We start from the raw sequence: 15,691 nt of genomic DNA, 5'->3' as shown, positions 1-15,691 counted from the left end.
ATATTCACATTCATTCATATTCTATATTTTAGTTACAATATGAAATACAATTATTGATTATTTAGAAGTTTGTTCAGTTAAAAAATAGGTTGTCCTATACAATCTTTATCAAATAGAGGAGTTCTGTAAAAATATTAAACCTAACCTCTTTCTGAGCTCCAAACACATAAAAAGTCTTCCCTTCAAATTTCAGTTTATAGACATCACACCTAGAAAGAGAAAAAATATTTAAATATAGGAAAAAAAGATAGATCTACAAGTAAGAAGAGTGACTAACATGCAAGTTTCCCTGATTACCAAAGTCAAGCAGGCTATCAAATGACAAAAGGCCTCAACAGGCCTTACAAGTTTTAGGATAAAATCATTTAATAGTCTAAATTTTTTAGAGTACATAAGCCCAGAGTATTTCTTTTGCATCCTTATCTACCTTCAGAGAATTAACTTTGTCTGCTGGAAAGTAAAGAGGAAATTAAAGGCAGACAGAAGATTATATTTGCACTGTGTTTATGACACAGTTTGTAATTCCTCTTACGTCTTAAAGTCTTACAATGTCTATTGTAATTAAATTGAGGGAAATATAAAGTTGTTTTATCTATATTTATTTATGTGGGGCTTCATATCACACATGTGGGTAACTGACTATTACAGAACACAACAAGAAGAAAAAGAAAATGTTTGACAGCACTTGTTATAGAGGGGCCTTACAAGTTACAAAACCTATATCAAAATTTAGTTTAATCAAAGTTGAGCTGTCAGTCTTCATATGGAATAACAGTGCACCATAAAAAGGCAATGTGATACCTCTGCTTAAATTTTAATGGAATTTTGTCATTACCAGAGTTAAAATAAGACACCACTGTTTTTCATAAACTTCCCTAAGGGTTTTGGATGTCAGAGTTGAAATAGGAATAATCTGGAGGCAAGGACAATGTATACCTGACATTTTATAACAAGTTTTCCTGTTACATGTGAAAAATGAAAATCATTCCAGTTGAGAAAGCTTTTACATTGAAAAGAAAATCTCAAATACAAATTTGGATTTTTATTGTGTAGTGCAAATTTCAGCAAAAATTAGTTACAGCTACTAGCACTCAATTCTAGGCCTCTGAAACAGAAGAAGCAGTACATACTGTTCAGATAAATCTCACCAGACTGACCTTCCAAGATCTACTGTAACACTGAGACAGTTATTGGCTTCTCCTCTATCACTGCTTTTTTTTTAATCTGGTTTACGTATTAGTGCACTTAATAAATATGCCTAGATCGCTAGGAGGACACATTATCCTCAAATAACAAGAAAAGCGAAATGTTGTGAGATTCATTTCCCACGGGATGGTGGACACGTGCTTGGCAAGTACAACTCACTCCTCAGTGTGCCATAGACTGACATTAAAGTTGTATTTTCTTTATGCCAAAACCACAAACCACTGAAGTACTGTGACCACAGCTACCTGCAATAAACCCTAGGGAGTGTAAATCCAGGATTGCAAATGGATGGCTTTTGACAGGCATGTCCCCAGAGCTCCATGGGGAACTCAACTGTACGGACAGGACTACACTGACTTTACACTTCCAAGGATTTCAGGTTATTTGACACTCAGGGAAGTTTCTAGAGATATGCAGCAAGCAGCCCAGCTTCACCTTTTTTTCACCTTTTGCCCATCTTGATCCCACAAGACAGGCTGAGAGCTCAGAGACGGAACAGTCACACCTAAGTAACTGATGTTGGCATGCATGTAGCAGCCGGGCTAAAATGAGATTATCAGTGTCTAAGCATAACCGGTCACTCTGCACCACCCTGCTGAGGGTGTGGCCAGCTGCTCTTATCATCATCGGCAGGAGCTCAGTTTTACCTCTTCCTCAAATGTGGCTGACTGAGGCTAACCAGTTAAGTGCAGGAATACAAAGAAAAAGCAAAACCAGGCAAACCAAGGACAATTGCATAAGTGCCCATTTCTTAAAAGTAGACACTAAAAAAGTAAAAATTCAAAGGCATTCTCACGTCCTCCTCTGCTTACCAAATAAGTTCTTTTATAATTTTCAAATTGAGGATAATTAAATGAGGAAATTGCAATATTTCCAAGAGCCAAATAAAGATGAAGGTGGAATTGTAAATTATTCCAGACCTCTCTGCCAATATACCTCACTGGTGATTTACAGCATAGCTGAAAAATCAACTTACTCAGTTTTAGTATTTGTAAATTATGTTGACTAATGCACCCTGTGGCATAATTTTCATTGGGAGTTGAATGAGACCAAATTTGGTTTTGTCATTGTTGTTATCATTGTAGTTGTAGTTGTTGTTATCTAAAATCATTTAAAACAGAAGCACGATGGGGCAGGAGAAATAATATTCACATGGTTCTCCTTGGAGATAACAAATGCAGGTGAAGATGGTAGGAAGAGAACACAGAGGAGAAGATATGCTTATTTATTAAGATATTCTTACATCATATGCTTACCATTTTAATAAATGAATTCTTTTATTCCCCTGGAAAACTACAAATCCTGCAGCTGTGAATCCTAAAAATGTAGTTGTCCCGAATGAGTCCTTGAAAGAGAAAAAGAAACATAACTTTCTCCTCTGAGGTATTTCTTACTGATAGCATAAATTGTTACTCCATTCTAGATTACCCCTATTTTGTTTTCTGTTTCAAAACAAGTTTTGCCTTCAAATTTTACACTTCTAAAGAAAATGACTGCTCTTGGCAATACAGGCCTCATTTATTTCTAGACATCTAAGTGTGTAACAGCATCTTATGCTTTGTTTCCAACTACCTGTAGCTGATGACAACAGGGACTCCTTAGGTAGACTTACCAAATTTATTGCAAACATATTTGTGTGTATGTCCCATTCTTATCAGGAGGACTAACTACAAACGAGGGATTCATATCTGCTTCAACACTGATATTTTTTAATATTTCACAATATATTGTTCCTCTGCAAGCTGTGTTGGAAATACTGCTGACGTCAGACAGCATTTACTACTATAAGCTTCTGTTTTGTACTCAAGTACTCTTCAGTACAAACTAGAAGATATAGTGCTACTTGCCTTGCAAATAGAAAAGACAATTTTTAAAATTCAACTCCACGATAAAAGTTCTGGCTTATCATTTTTGATTAATGATTGAGATTAATTTTATATTAACTGGATTTTGTGTCCATCCCAGGTTCTATACCTTCAACTTGCTAAAGGTAGTCAACTTTATTATGCCTTATGGTTCACCAACAAAGTAAAGGGGAACAAAAACAAGGATGGTTCTGGAGTGGCAGCCACAGCACCGGAAGGAGCATGTCAAAAGGGGCCAGCAAAGAACCTTGCTTTGCAATCACTGCCAGAAGATGGACAAATTTTCCTTAAGCATGGGTGATGAACCTGTGCTTGTCACCTACACTACAAGCCCTGCCACACAGGTAAAGAGAAAATTCTGAGCCAGTTATGCCTCTAAGTGCCAACCTAAGTCTCTGGGATGCCTTTTTAAAATCTGCAGTATAGTTTCAAATAAAGTTTACTACATCACTGACTTCACTGAGCTCTGAACCAGACCCTGTCTTTCACACAGGAGCACCATTCTTGACAAAGTATATACAAAATCTTACGCAGTTTTACATTATAGCTGACTGCTTAAGGGTGCTCACCACCAGAACAGCTAACTGAACTGTAACATCTGTCCCAGCAGATGAGATAATACCCTAGCTACAGCAAAAGCAGCAGTTCAAACACAAAGCAAGTCACACTAAAGATAAACACTGCAGATTATGCAGATACAACCAAGTATTTAAAAATGCAGACATGCGGGATAATCAGAACTGGTAATTAAGATCACCTTCTTATAGAGGACCATAAAACAACAAAGTGGAAAGTGGGAATGGGAAGTGGGTTCTCTTTGTACATTTGGCTTGCTGTTCTTCCTAAGATTTACATATTTTGATGGTGTTTGAAAAACTGATCTGCCATGGATTATCAATTTGTTGCATCTTCTTGTCAAAATAATGCTGAATACTGAAAACCTTGGCAAAAAAAAAAAAAAAAATCAGTCCTGGAATTTTGCTTTAAATGCAAAGAAATTATGGACTGTAATCAGAGCTTATGTCATGACAGTCTACTAGATTCTCCTGTGATGTTCTTCTGTTGTTTCCCCTGGAGAGACCTTTCTTTTGACTGATGCAGAAATGTTAAGCATAATATGTATTTCCAAGGCTTAAGCATAATATGTATTTCCAGGGCAGGTTTTTTACAAATTACTCTCTATTTGTGCCTGGATAAAAACCAGAGCTAAATCAATTCCATTACTGTTAGTAAAAAGAATATTTTATTAAAGGTTAATAAAAAGAACTGTTACCTTGCAAGGATGAGGATCAACACCGTAAGTTTCCAAAGAATTTGCTTTAAGAAGCAGGTTAAATTCAGCAACAGCTGGGCTCTGACCTCTGAAATTACAAAAGAAAAAGGAGTTTTACATAAAAAGAAAAGTGGAAAAGACTTTTTTGACTGGAGAGTTTAAATGCCTAAGGACAGAGGAAAGGAAAGTTTTTAGTGACATTCAAACTATTTCAACCATGTATTGTTTGTAATAAAAAGACAGAAAACTTTTCACATGTTCTCTTCTGCTGAATCGTACCATGCTTTTTCAGGTAAATTCTGATGTTTTTATAAATCCTGAGATAACAACAACTAACCAGAATTATCTAATATCCTGCAAGTATTTCTTGTCTTTTGATATACCCTCATGTCAGCCGGAGTATGAAATGAACCTCAGCATCTTTTTTCCACAAACTCTTGCTCCCTATCGCATTCAAAAGGATTGTGCAGATTAACAAGCATTCCTTCCAGTGCAGGGTATAAACACAGCAATCATATTACACTGCCTACTCAGATGTATGCCTAATTATAGCAGTGCCTGCTACCAACATGATAGCTCAGAATCTGTCAGCATTTCCATTTATACACCCCTACTTTTAGGGGGTTTATAATCAACAGCAAATATACACTAAAGCCCAAAATGTGGCATGAAAACTTGAGATCTAGAGTAATCTTTACTTGATTTTTGGTAACTCCTGCCACTACAATAAGCTCTAACACAGATTTACAATGCCTATTTGAAAGTGAACTGTTTCAAGTATTATTTCATTTATGTACCTGTTTGACTAGAGTACATGATTCTGACAGATAATATGGTTTTATGATAATGAACAGTGCCTAGGACCTTTAGAAAGCCAGGCCTCATGAACACTTCTCATGCAAATGACAAAAAAAAAAATTTAGAAAAGAGCCATAAACAAATTTTCAAGGAACATAGAAATAGTCATACTTTATTCTACCCCAAAATTTTTTTGTGAATCCAGCCTCACACTGTGACCAATTGTACATGGAAATCAACACTTAAAACTTCACACTTAAACACTTAAACAACACTTAAAACCGTGGATTGGTGTAGCCAATTTCCCAATAATTTCCCTCTAAGCCTGTTATTCCCCATCTGGTAGAAACCAACAAGTATTGACATATGATATCCAGTATCTGGCCTAAAATTCAGTTCAACAATTAAAACAACATCTAGCATGCTTCTGGATATCAAATCCTATTTTGAACATAACAGGATGATGACCTGTGGCAATGTAAGTATCAATAACCTTTTCTGTTACACAGTTTTAAAATTGCTCATTTTTACTTCACTGTTCATCCTCTCCCAGTCAACCCCATGATATTTCTTGGGCTTCTTCAGTATCGGCTGTGGACCTCTTTTGACACTACACAGCCTTCACTTTATTTCAGACCACATTTTTGTGGATGTTTTGCTTCTAAATTAAAAAAAAAAAAATTAGAGAAGAAGTGGACTTCTTTCTCTTTCCTACTTTGGTCTCTTTCTCACCATTTCCACCAAAAATTACAAATGTCTATTTATATAGCTAATAATTAAGCAGAAAGCAGCAAGAAAGCAGCAAACAAAACAAAAATGCTTATTTTTCCAGTCAATTTTTTGGTAGGTCTACTAAGTTTTTTCTCCATTTTAAATACTAGTAAATCACAACTTTATGTGTCATCACAACTGTAAGACCATAAATGACCCCTAAAAGAGCAACAAGTTCATTGCATGTACCAGTCGACTGCACTTGACAGAAGTAATTAACTAGTTTGACCTAAATTACTTAGAATAGTTATGTTGCATAGTAAAAAGCCAAACAGTTTGAGTGTTTATTGGGTATTAGGCCTTACAAAAATAAAGGATCATAAAATGCATTTTTTTTATCCACCTCTGTTTGCTGGTACAAGGGATAGTCAATCTTCTGGATTCAATGGACCAAAAAGTGACAAGTAATTTTTAACATTATTGTCTGGGGAGCTGGCATATTCAAATGGGGAAAAACATCTTAACTTGCTATTACTGTTAAAGAGCCATTTAAAAAAAATGTTATCAGGCTCCCCTATAGCCTCTGAAACTATGCTAATTTTGTGTGCATTAAGTGAAACAAGCTGCGGTACTTGGGGGAAAAAAAAGCAGAAGACATTGACAAATTTGATCTTATCCAATTACAGGCTAATCAGATGGCTACAGTGCAAAGCCTTAAAAGAACATCACAAAGCACAAGAGTCAAGGACAATATCAAATGAAAAAATCCTCATTCATCTCTTATCAAAGGATTAATATTTAAGCCTTGATAATACGCTTTTTGTGTGTAACTTAGTAATGAAATTTTTCTTACTAAACAAAAATATAACTGTAGCAAATCCTATCAGCAAAGTCAACATTTTTTTTTACCAATCACTGATCTAACATTAGATATGCCTTTGATTTTCTTTGTTAAAAAGCCCTTAAGCTTTCTATGTCCAATAAACAGCCCTACATAAGAATTTATAGTGTACTCACTTATTGAAGTATTTCAACTATTTCCTCTTACAGTGGAAAAAAAGGGAATATTTAGGCAACACATCTTTGCTTTTTTGGAACCCAGTACTCTTTGGAAATTCATGTCTCTCAGTGCATTTACTGCTCTTGACCTTATTTTTCAGTATATATTCAGCATTAAGGGAAATATATATTCCCTTTCTATCTGTTCCAGGCACTACAGCACCCATCTGCAGCATACAAAGGTATTGAAGAGGACCAGCAAAAGAAACCACTACTCAGAAAAGTTTCTGCATACCATAAAAATGATAAAAAGTGGATTACTTGTGAAATTAGAGCTCCACAGCCATTAGCTACAAATTAATGATTCAACCCAGGAATCTATCAATCCAAAAGTTTCTAATAAAATTTTAATGAAACAAATATTTCAACAGAACACTGAGAAGTATGCAACACACTCTGTTTTTAACTTGAGGCTCATGAGAAGTATGCACTAGAGGATGCAAAAGCTCTTTTTGTTCTCCACAGGGTCCCTAACTCTGAAGCACTTCAAAGGCAAGGAAGCTCAACAGGGAACAACTTCCAGGGTGTGTCACAGTGAAGGTCTTCTTGCTTCACTCACTGCCAATACCAATTCGCTCCAGAATTTTCTCCCCTTCATACCTTTCCTTTGAAATATGTATCTGTTACACACCAAAGTCATAAATCTCAGTAAAAGTTAAGGATGAAATAGCACAGGATTGAGCATTAATGCCTTTTAACAAAGACCACAGAGTAATAACAACAAAGAAAAAATATTTTCAATGTTATTCTCACCTTCTTGGTTCCTCAAGGACATTAGTGAGGTCACTTGATTTGTATTCCCTGATCCTCTTACTGACTTATGAAGTGATGTGAGATCCTACTATTAACAGACTAGTAATAACAATTACAGCCCACCCTTTTGCGTCATCTCTATGTCAAGCAAAGGTACTTGCTGCAAAATACAATAGCAATACTTTACTAGAGTATGTCCTATCTATGTTTAATTTCTGGACATTCATGGTTTGTAAGATGTATTAATGTCTTTCAATAAAATAATAAATAAATATGTACATAATGATCTGGTCTCTAGCAACATCATGTATTCCCCTCCATGCAAACCAGGGAAACCAGCTATAATGCTTTAAACAACACAGGCTCACTCTTTGCCCTGCCCTGCAACCATGGTCGTATTTCATCATGGTCTCAGGAGAGACAACAGTAACAACCTCAAGAAGAATGTCCTCCTATTAAATATTCTTGCTGTTATATCCCAGAGCTTGTAGAGGACATCCTTCAGCAGAACAGGGTTACCTGGGTTTCCTTTTAACATAAAGTAAATTTAGAACTCTGCATAAAGAATCAGCGCATTTAGCTACACTGTACACTGAACACACAACTGCTTACCACATGAATAAGGTTTTGCTGCTGTGTCTTTAAAACATTTTGCATGTAGCTGAGACTCCAATTTGATAAAATTATAGTGCTAATGGTCTTGATCAGCTTTTACTTTAATCTCAGAAGATTTTAGCACACAGTAGAGATGTTTTTAAACTAAGTCTGTTTGCTACTGGTTTTAGTCACAATAATGGTGCTATGTGGTATTGAAGTAAACCTGCTATGATTGCTAATGTTTCAGTTGTAGTGGAAAAATAGAACACCAGTGGTGATAATTTCAAAGAAAAGCACTAAATGAAGATACTGGTAAATGAAATTGCATTGTAGGCTGTGGTTCAGTTTATCCGAATAGTAAGGCCAGCCTCAGCACATTGGCCAAGCAGCAGTGCAGCTCCCCAGGAACTGCCCAGCCTGGCACTGAAGGCAGAGGAAAGCCTTTAAATGGGTCTGTATACAGAAAGAGACATTATCATCTAGGAAGTAAATGAATTGATGAAAACTGCTGAAACATACTGAACTTAGAAAGCTGCAGAACAGTTAAATAACAATTTTAACTTTTACTGCAAAATTCTTTTTTCTCTCAGACAGATAGAATCTCAGTAAAACCCAAATAATCACTTTAAAACAATAATCAAACTCTTTTACTGAGTCTATTAAAGGCTTATGGGTTCAATTTTACAGCATGCATGCTGTGGTGATATGCGCCACTTACACAATTCCTTCTCCCAGAACATTTCTAATTATTTGTATGACTTCAGAGATCAGACTGAGATGGTGTCTCGGAAGTCTGTGTTCAGACATTTGTGTTTCATCTTTATTTCATAAAGTGATGCAGTGACACAGACAGCTTTAAGTGTGTTCAAAGACAGAATACACTTACAGAAGAGATGCAGTTTTAATTTACCTATTATTAATTTAAAATGTATTCCCATGATACAGAGAAATCTACTAAGCTTTCTGGTTTCATTATCACAGTAGATTAATATTTCTGATTCAGACACACCTATTCCATAAAGCCTTCTCCAAATAGAGAAGAGGTGAGGAGGGAGGAGGGGGGCAGAGGAAATAGCTCCTTCCAGCTGATGAAGAAATCCATATATTGGAGAATTTCACACAGATATCTGAATATAACAGTGTGTTAAGTATGCAGAACCTGAATCCAAACCTCACCGTGAGACAGTCAACAACTAGCATGATAGAAACAATGACATTTTTAGATCATGATTATGACCACTCTTCCAGGGAATAAAAAGGTAAAAAAATTCAGTGCATGCACAAGTACACGCACACAAGACAAATCTCTCCTAAAGCTAAAAAATTTTCAATGTTGCCATAAATTTTACGACCTTTTCAACTCAGATTATCCTTTCTACTGACTACTTCTTGGAATTATATAAAAAGAAAAATCCCATGTATTGATATATCTTTTCAGTTTTTCAAAAGAGAATGGCAAAGTCAGTTCTTTTGTCTGTGAAGTTCCTTTCTCTAGATTACTGCTTCACCTGCCTCTTCCATTAGATTCTTGCTCACATAAAGCTGTGCCTCACCGTAAATCTTCTGGAAATATTCTCTGTGCCATGCAAACACTAATCCAACAAAAGAATATCTCACTACTTTCTAGTTAGTCAATCCAGAATTACAAGAACAGTTCCTTGATTTGAATTGGTTTTAAGCACACTTCTGTTGGAAAAGTATGGTTCAGAAGAAAAAAGCTTTGAGGAAATTAGCACACACAGAATCCTTCAGGGAAAGGACTGGGTGACTACATTCCAACCATCTCTCTAATTCATGCAGATTACAACTGATATGAATTCTGGAGTGAAAACACTAGGAAAATGTAGCAGAATAGAATCAAATTATTCACCTATTGCATCACACACAATGGTGTTTTAATACTTAGAGAATTAGTTATTTTTGAAGTAGCAGTGACAGTTGCCAATATATTGTCTGATACACAGCTCTAAACGCCTACATTGGGAAACTCTAAGGAAGGCAGTATGGGATAACAAAGCTGAAATGAAGAGGACATTGGACTCGGCCCTCCAAAGTCCTCGGTATATTTTTTAGAACTAGGAATTAAAAAGACTTTGGCCCCTGAGGCCTGGAAGGCACTTATCCCTGCAGTAGCCCAACCTCTGCTCTTTTCCAGACATCCTCCTCAGCTCCACTTAAACCTCAGCAAATCCTCGGTCCCCAGAAAAGTGGGGTCTGTCTCCTGTAATGTCACTTGCAAGTTTTGGAGCATACTGTCTGTTCTTTCAATTGAATTCCCTTCGTGTGTACGAGGCTGTTAGATACCAATGTGATTAGCGTAGTACCAGAAGCTAAATATAAAGTGTAGATGAGTCTGCCACCAGCATTACACATAAAACCATATAATATGTTCTTTTAATTGCAAGAAGCACTTAAATGAAATAAATCCACCTGATTCTGGACTTGCTACATGGTAACTTAGTTTTAGTGCTTTTTGAGGTATTCAATGTATGCTGAATTTCAATGTACTCAGCATGAAAGAAGTTGCTTTAATCTAGAATGAAATTATAACAACACCCACAAAGAAAAGCATTTTCTAGCAACCGTTGCCAAGCCTTCTAGGACAGCCTCCCAGATTGTACTCAGATAGTAACATTTGTAGTTATGTTTGCCAGTGGCTCCACTGACAGCTGCACGAGAGCTGGAGAGCCGCATCAGTGGGATATACTGTGCTCCTGCTGGCACCAGGGTAAAAGCCACATGGGAACTGATGGTATGGATAAGGGATCGCAGTAAGAGTCAAAGCAGCACAGGAAATTGAAAAATGCTTAAATCCTCACTGTGTAATTACAATGTAGATGATGCAGCAAAGGATAAAAATGTTATATGCCTTTCAAAACAAATTTAAGCAACACTTTTCATTTAGCTTGGATCAAAGACAAGCATTAATTTTCTACTCTGGTTTTCAAGAAAATACTCCCTTTAGCTTAACACTTTAAACGTGTTTTGAGATAGTTACTATCAGAATATGGCAGTGATTTCACATCCTCAGAGGAAACTTTTCCTTCTCCCAAAAGATAATCTTTCACATATGACTTCTGCAAAGCATTTGGTACACAAAGTGGAGACAACAGCCAATTCAGTAACACTCAAGTATCTTAAGCCTGCATCCACATTGGCTATCCAAGGGAATAATAAATAACTTGTATTTACTTATATGAGGTCAGCATTGAAAACAGGCATTTGAACAGGTCATGTAGCTTTATAAATTTTTTGAAAAAGTAAATATTTGTGTGAGGCTTTCAGATAAATCCAAGGCTTTTTACATAACACTTCTATAAATACATGGTGCAATATCTCATATAAGAACTAAAATGGATTATTAGTTTTCAGATGGGATAAAAAAGTGCTTGATTTTCAACCAGTGAGTTCTTAAAAAAAAAGGAAAAAAAAGAAAAAAAAAACAGAAGGAAAAACCCTACCAAAACATCAGTCCTACAAGAAGAAATTCCCTTGATAGGGACTTATGTCAATCTTTCCCTTAGAAATCTCTGTATTTTCAGGTGGCTAGCCTCTGGGAGCTCTGGCTGAAAAGTATCTTTCCAAAACTAGGGAACTTTATCAGAGTAAGAAACTCTGTTGAAGAACATGAGACCTGATATCAAGTTTATTAGAAGGTGTTTTTCTCTTCTGTCTTTTGTATTGTTCTGTACCTCCCCCTTCGTTAATAAGGGAAGAATAATTAATTAAAATTCACAAGATAATCACAACTCAACAAATCTGCTATGAATTTCTGTCTGTTGCATTTATATTTTTGCAATTAAGTGCAACAGAAAGTCACATAATGGGTCATATTTTGTTAAAATCCAGTGAAGTTCTCATAGCCAAAACCAGTAAGAAATAATGACAACATGTCATACATCTGCTTTAAGTAATAAAAAAGGCTTCTAAATAACACCCAATGAGTCACTAGGTCACTGGAAGCTGTCACAGTACCCTATTGCTGCTTCCCAGACACTCCCATCATACCTTCATATTCCCTTCTAAATCTAAATTCTTCCCTCATTCTGTAGGACAGAAGAAAAGATGGGACCAATGAACAGGCCTTAAGGATGTTGACAAAGGATTCAGTGAAGAACTGGCCTCTTCCAAGCCCCCGGGCTTTGGTTATATGGGAGCCTACTGCTGGAGAGCGATGTCACGATCTTTGTTTGTTTACACATGTGAAGAAAACAAAGAATCAGACACAGAGCTGAAACTGAGAGGTAACAATTTTGAAGGCACATGAATGGCATCTGGATTAAAAAGGCTCTCAGACTCATCTGTTCTCTCGTGTTAGATGTCAGCTAACATGTCACTGGACTATCTTGTAAGAAAAGGCCTGAGGAAACCTTTGCAGCACTTTTAAAAATATTAGTTGAGCAGCACAATATTACTTTTTATCAGAAAATTCAACTTGCTGAAGGATGCATTGAAGCAGATGTGCTAATCAATGCCATAGAGAAGCCTGTTTTTCCTATCATTTTTTCCAGCTAGATATGTAAATCTGATCATCTAGCACTGGAACCCTCTCTATATAGTTCATGATATGTCGGATATGTTTTATTGATTTGTACTGCTAGAATAGACATACACAGATTAAATACCCAGAAAAAGGTAAAACTTGTGTGTGACTGGTGAATGTCTGATGTAAAAAATGTTAGAGGATGATCAATTTTGGCAAGACAGAGCTACAGTGGGAAATTGCCAGATAGCAGCTACCCAGACAGCTCTGAAACTTTGTTCTCTGAAAATAGACAAATAGGTAAGGCACACCAGATGCTGACTTAAGCAAAGAAAACAGAAAAGAAAGATGGCAGTTCATGAGGGCTGCAAAGAGCTACAAGCCACTGAGCCTGAAATTCGCAGCATACAAACAGGTAAAATATGGAATAGAAAGAGAATTATGGAACATATAAATGGGATATATGAAGAGAATTCTTCTATAAATTGTAGTTATGCCTCAAACACTTCCTGGGGATTTTTATAGGAACCAGCAGATCCACAAGCAAAAAAAATCAGCCTGACACCATCTGATTTCCAAAAGGCAATAATGAGTGGTATGCCTTAACAAGACTACTGAAGAAATTCAGGGATATCCTCGTGTGCTGAGCAACCACTGATGGCAGGAATTCAGGACTTGGAGAATCCCAGAGGGACCTGTGTGAAAGCTTATAACATTTACTGTCACAGGATCAGACAGATTACACCAACAGGAAAGGGGATTTAAAAGATGAACTAAAAAGTGTGTCTGGTTGTTCATAACAGAGGAACTAGATGATTACATTGACAAAGGATGTTCAGAATTACACATAAATGAAAAAGCAAACCAACACAGAAAAATACATCTCTCCCAGTGTTACGAAACATAAAACCCACCAGCACTGGCCTACCAGCCTTCCTTCTCTTCTCCTAAGTTTAAATAAAGCACTAGCCTGTTCTTGAAAGACTGAATTTATCAGACTTTTCAATTGCACCTTGTCTTAACTGATTAATATCTTGGTTTTTAAAGGTTGAATTTATCCTTTGGAAATCTGCAGACACTGCATGGAACAATACCAACAAGAAATTATTCTTCCTATTTTAAAATGCTGTTTCTATGGGTCCGTGTACAGTGCAGGCTGGACTGCTTTAAAAATGTTAGATATATGCCATTTAAAACATCATTTCACTGAAAGAAATGCAAAGAAATTTTATAGGTTTCAGGAAGGAAAAAAGAGAAGACACGTTAATACTAGCAATCTTATTGTCATGAATGTTGCACTTTATTTTAAAAACATGTTTTATAGACTTCTGGAAATAAAAAGTGTTTTAAGCTTTAACTCTTCTGAAAAAGAATTTTTCTCCTTTTTTTGCATATATTGAAATACGAAAACAAAACACAGGGTAAGCAAGTGCAAAGAGCCTTGTAATCTTTCAATTAAAACTGTTCTTTTATTTCGTGTAATCATTTGCTTTCATTTGATTTTCTGCATATCCTGTGCCTTTCCCCATGTACCAAGGATTATCCTCAACTAAGCAAAATGCTGAGGGCCTCAGGAAAGCTCCCTCTCAACACTCTGCATGTCATTCACTGGCAACCCTGAAGAGGGTACAGTTGCACAGCTCACTGTTACTTGTCTCCTAAAACTCATTTAACCTAAAAACCAGAAGATTGACTAATCTGTTTTCTCCTTTCCTTTTTGTTACAGTATTTAAAAATTTAGAAAAAAGAGCATGCAGAGAGTCCTGGATCTCACCTCCTTTGTCTTCCAAGGAAGTTACTTAAATACATTTCTGTGCAATTCACCACTATATTAACCACCTACAGATAAAACAACCTAATTATAGTTTCAATCAGGTCAATATCTATCAAGAATTTTAGAATTGCTCAACAGACATAAATTTCTGGGCAAAAAACGTGTCATCCATAAATGAAAGATGTTATTCCACTAATCAACCAGAGCAGCTCTGATCATGAGAGCTGTTCCCACTAACCAGACCTACATTTCAAGCAAATGAAGTTTAAATTACCAGCAGTCATGCAGGAAACAGCTATGATTAATGAAGGTTAACAGGCAGAGAAAACTGCCTAAGCTGAAACCACATTTTCAAACACAGCTTATTAGACAGCATATTGGTAGAGCTTCGATTATAATTCATGGAACAAACCCTCCTAAGTTAACATATGCTACTTGGAAACAGATAAAAGTATTTCTTAGCTGTCTTTTTACCAAACAGCATTATAAATTACCTGAATTCATTTTTATGCATTTCAGCTATTTTCTTCTCAAGCTTTTGTGACTGCTTGGGAAAAATCTTAAAGTCGCTGATGTAATTCTCTGGGTGTTCATCAGGATCATAATCACCAAGCTCAGCTGAAAAGATCCAAAACACAAAACAAAACAGAAAAATCCAATTGGAACACTAATTAATACGGAAAGAAGTCAGTAAATGCAGTGTAATTCAAGGTACTTCCATGCTCAGTAAGAATCCAGCATCTCTCAAGAAATGTTTCTTTAAGGAATTTATAATTAGCTGAAACAACAAAATCCTTATAACTGCCACTTTAATCAATGAGTTTCAAGAGAACTTCAATGCGTTATTAACTACTGCATTAATTAGTAATACTAAACTATTTTCTGTGGCAGAAAAATGCTCCGTAAAACAGAAGCATAGGCAATGTTCCCCTTTGAGTATCTATCGTTCTGGTACCAGGCAGAACTAAAACAATGCACACCTGATTCTCCCCTTTTTCCCATGATTTATCCTCACTGGTATGGACTGGTCCTAATTCTGTTCTAGCAGAGAAACACAGGCCATAATTTTCATTAAGGTACCAAGCAGAACTTGATTTCTCTTCTAAAAGATGTGTCACTTAGGTACCCAAACCTGGCATTTGGTGTTCTAATTTTCTAAATGAGCCTCTTTT

The 15,691-nt window shown here is 36.2% G+C and overlaps 1 protein-coding gene across 4 annotated transcripts in view; it reads right to left on the bottom strand.

Annotated features, from left to right (window-relative positions):
- FRMD3 (FERM domain containing 3) overlaps window positions 1-15,691 on the bottom strand; it is a 134,885-nt gene that overhangs the window by 22,809 nt on the left and 96,385 nt on the right. For all 4 annotated transcript variants that reach the window (XM_048292010.1, XM_048292011.1, XM_048292012.1 and 1 more), the window contains 4 exons: window positions 15,014-15,137; window positions 4,345-4,432; window positions 2,463-2,551; window positions 146-209 (listed from right to left, as the gene is read on the bottom strand). In XM_048292010.1, the coding sequence (XP_048147967.1) occupies window positions 146-209; window positions 2,463-2,551; window positions 4,345-4,432; window positions 15,014-15,137 (365 nt within the window). The remainder of the gene's footprint in view (window positions 1-145; window positions 210-2,462; window positions 2,552-4,344; window positions 4,433-15,013; window positions 15,138-15,691) is intronic.

Source organism: Corvus hawaiiensis, chromosome Z, assembly GCF_020740725.1.
Source record: "Corvus hawaiiensis isolate bCorHaw1 chromosome Z, bCorHaw1.pri.cur, whole genome shotgun sequence".
Classification (NCBI taxonomy): Eukaryota; Metazoa; Chordata; class Aves; order Passeriformes; family Corvidae; genus Corvus; species Corvus hawaiiensis.
Note: the sequence above shows the minus strand (reverse complement) of the source record. Positions and strands in the feature narration are given on the sequence as shown.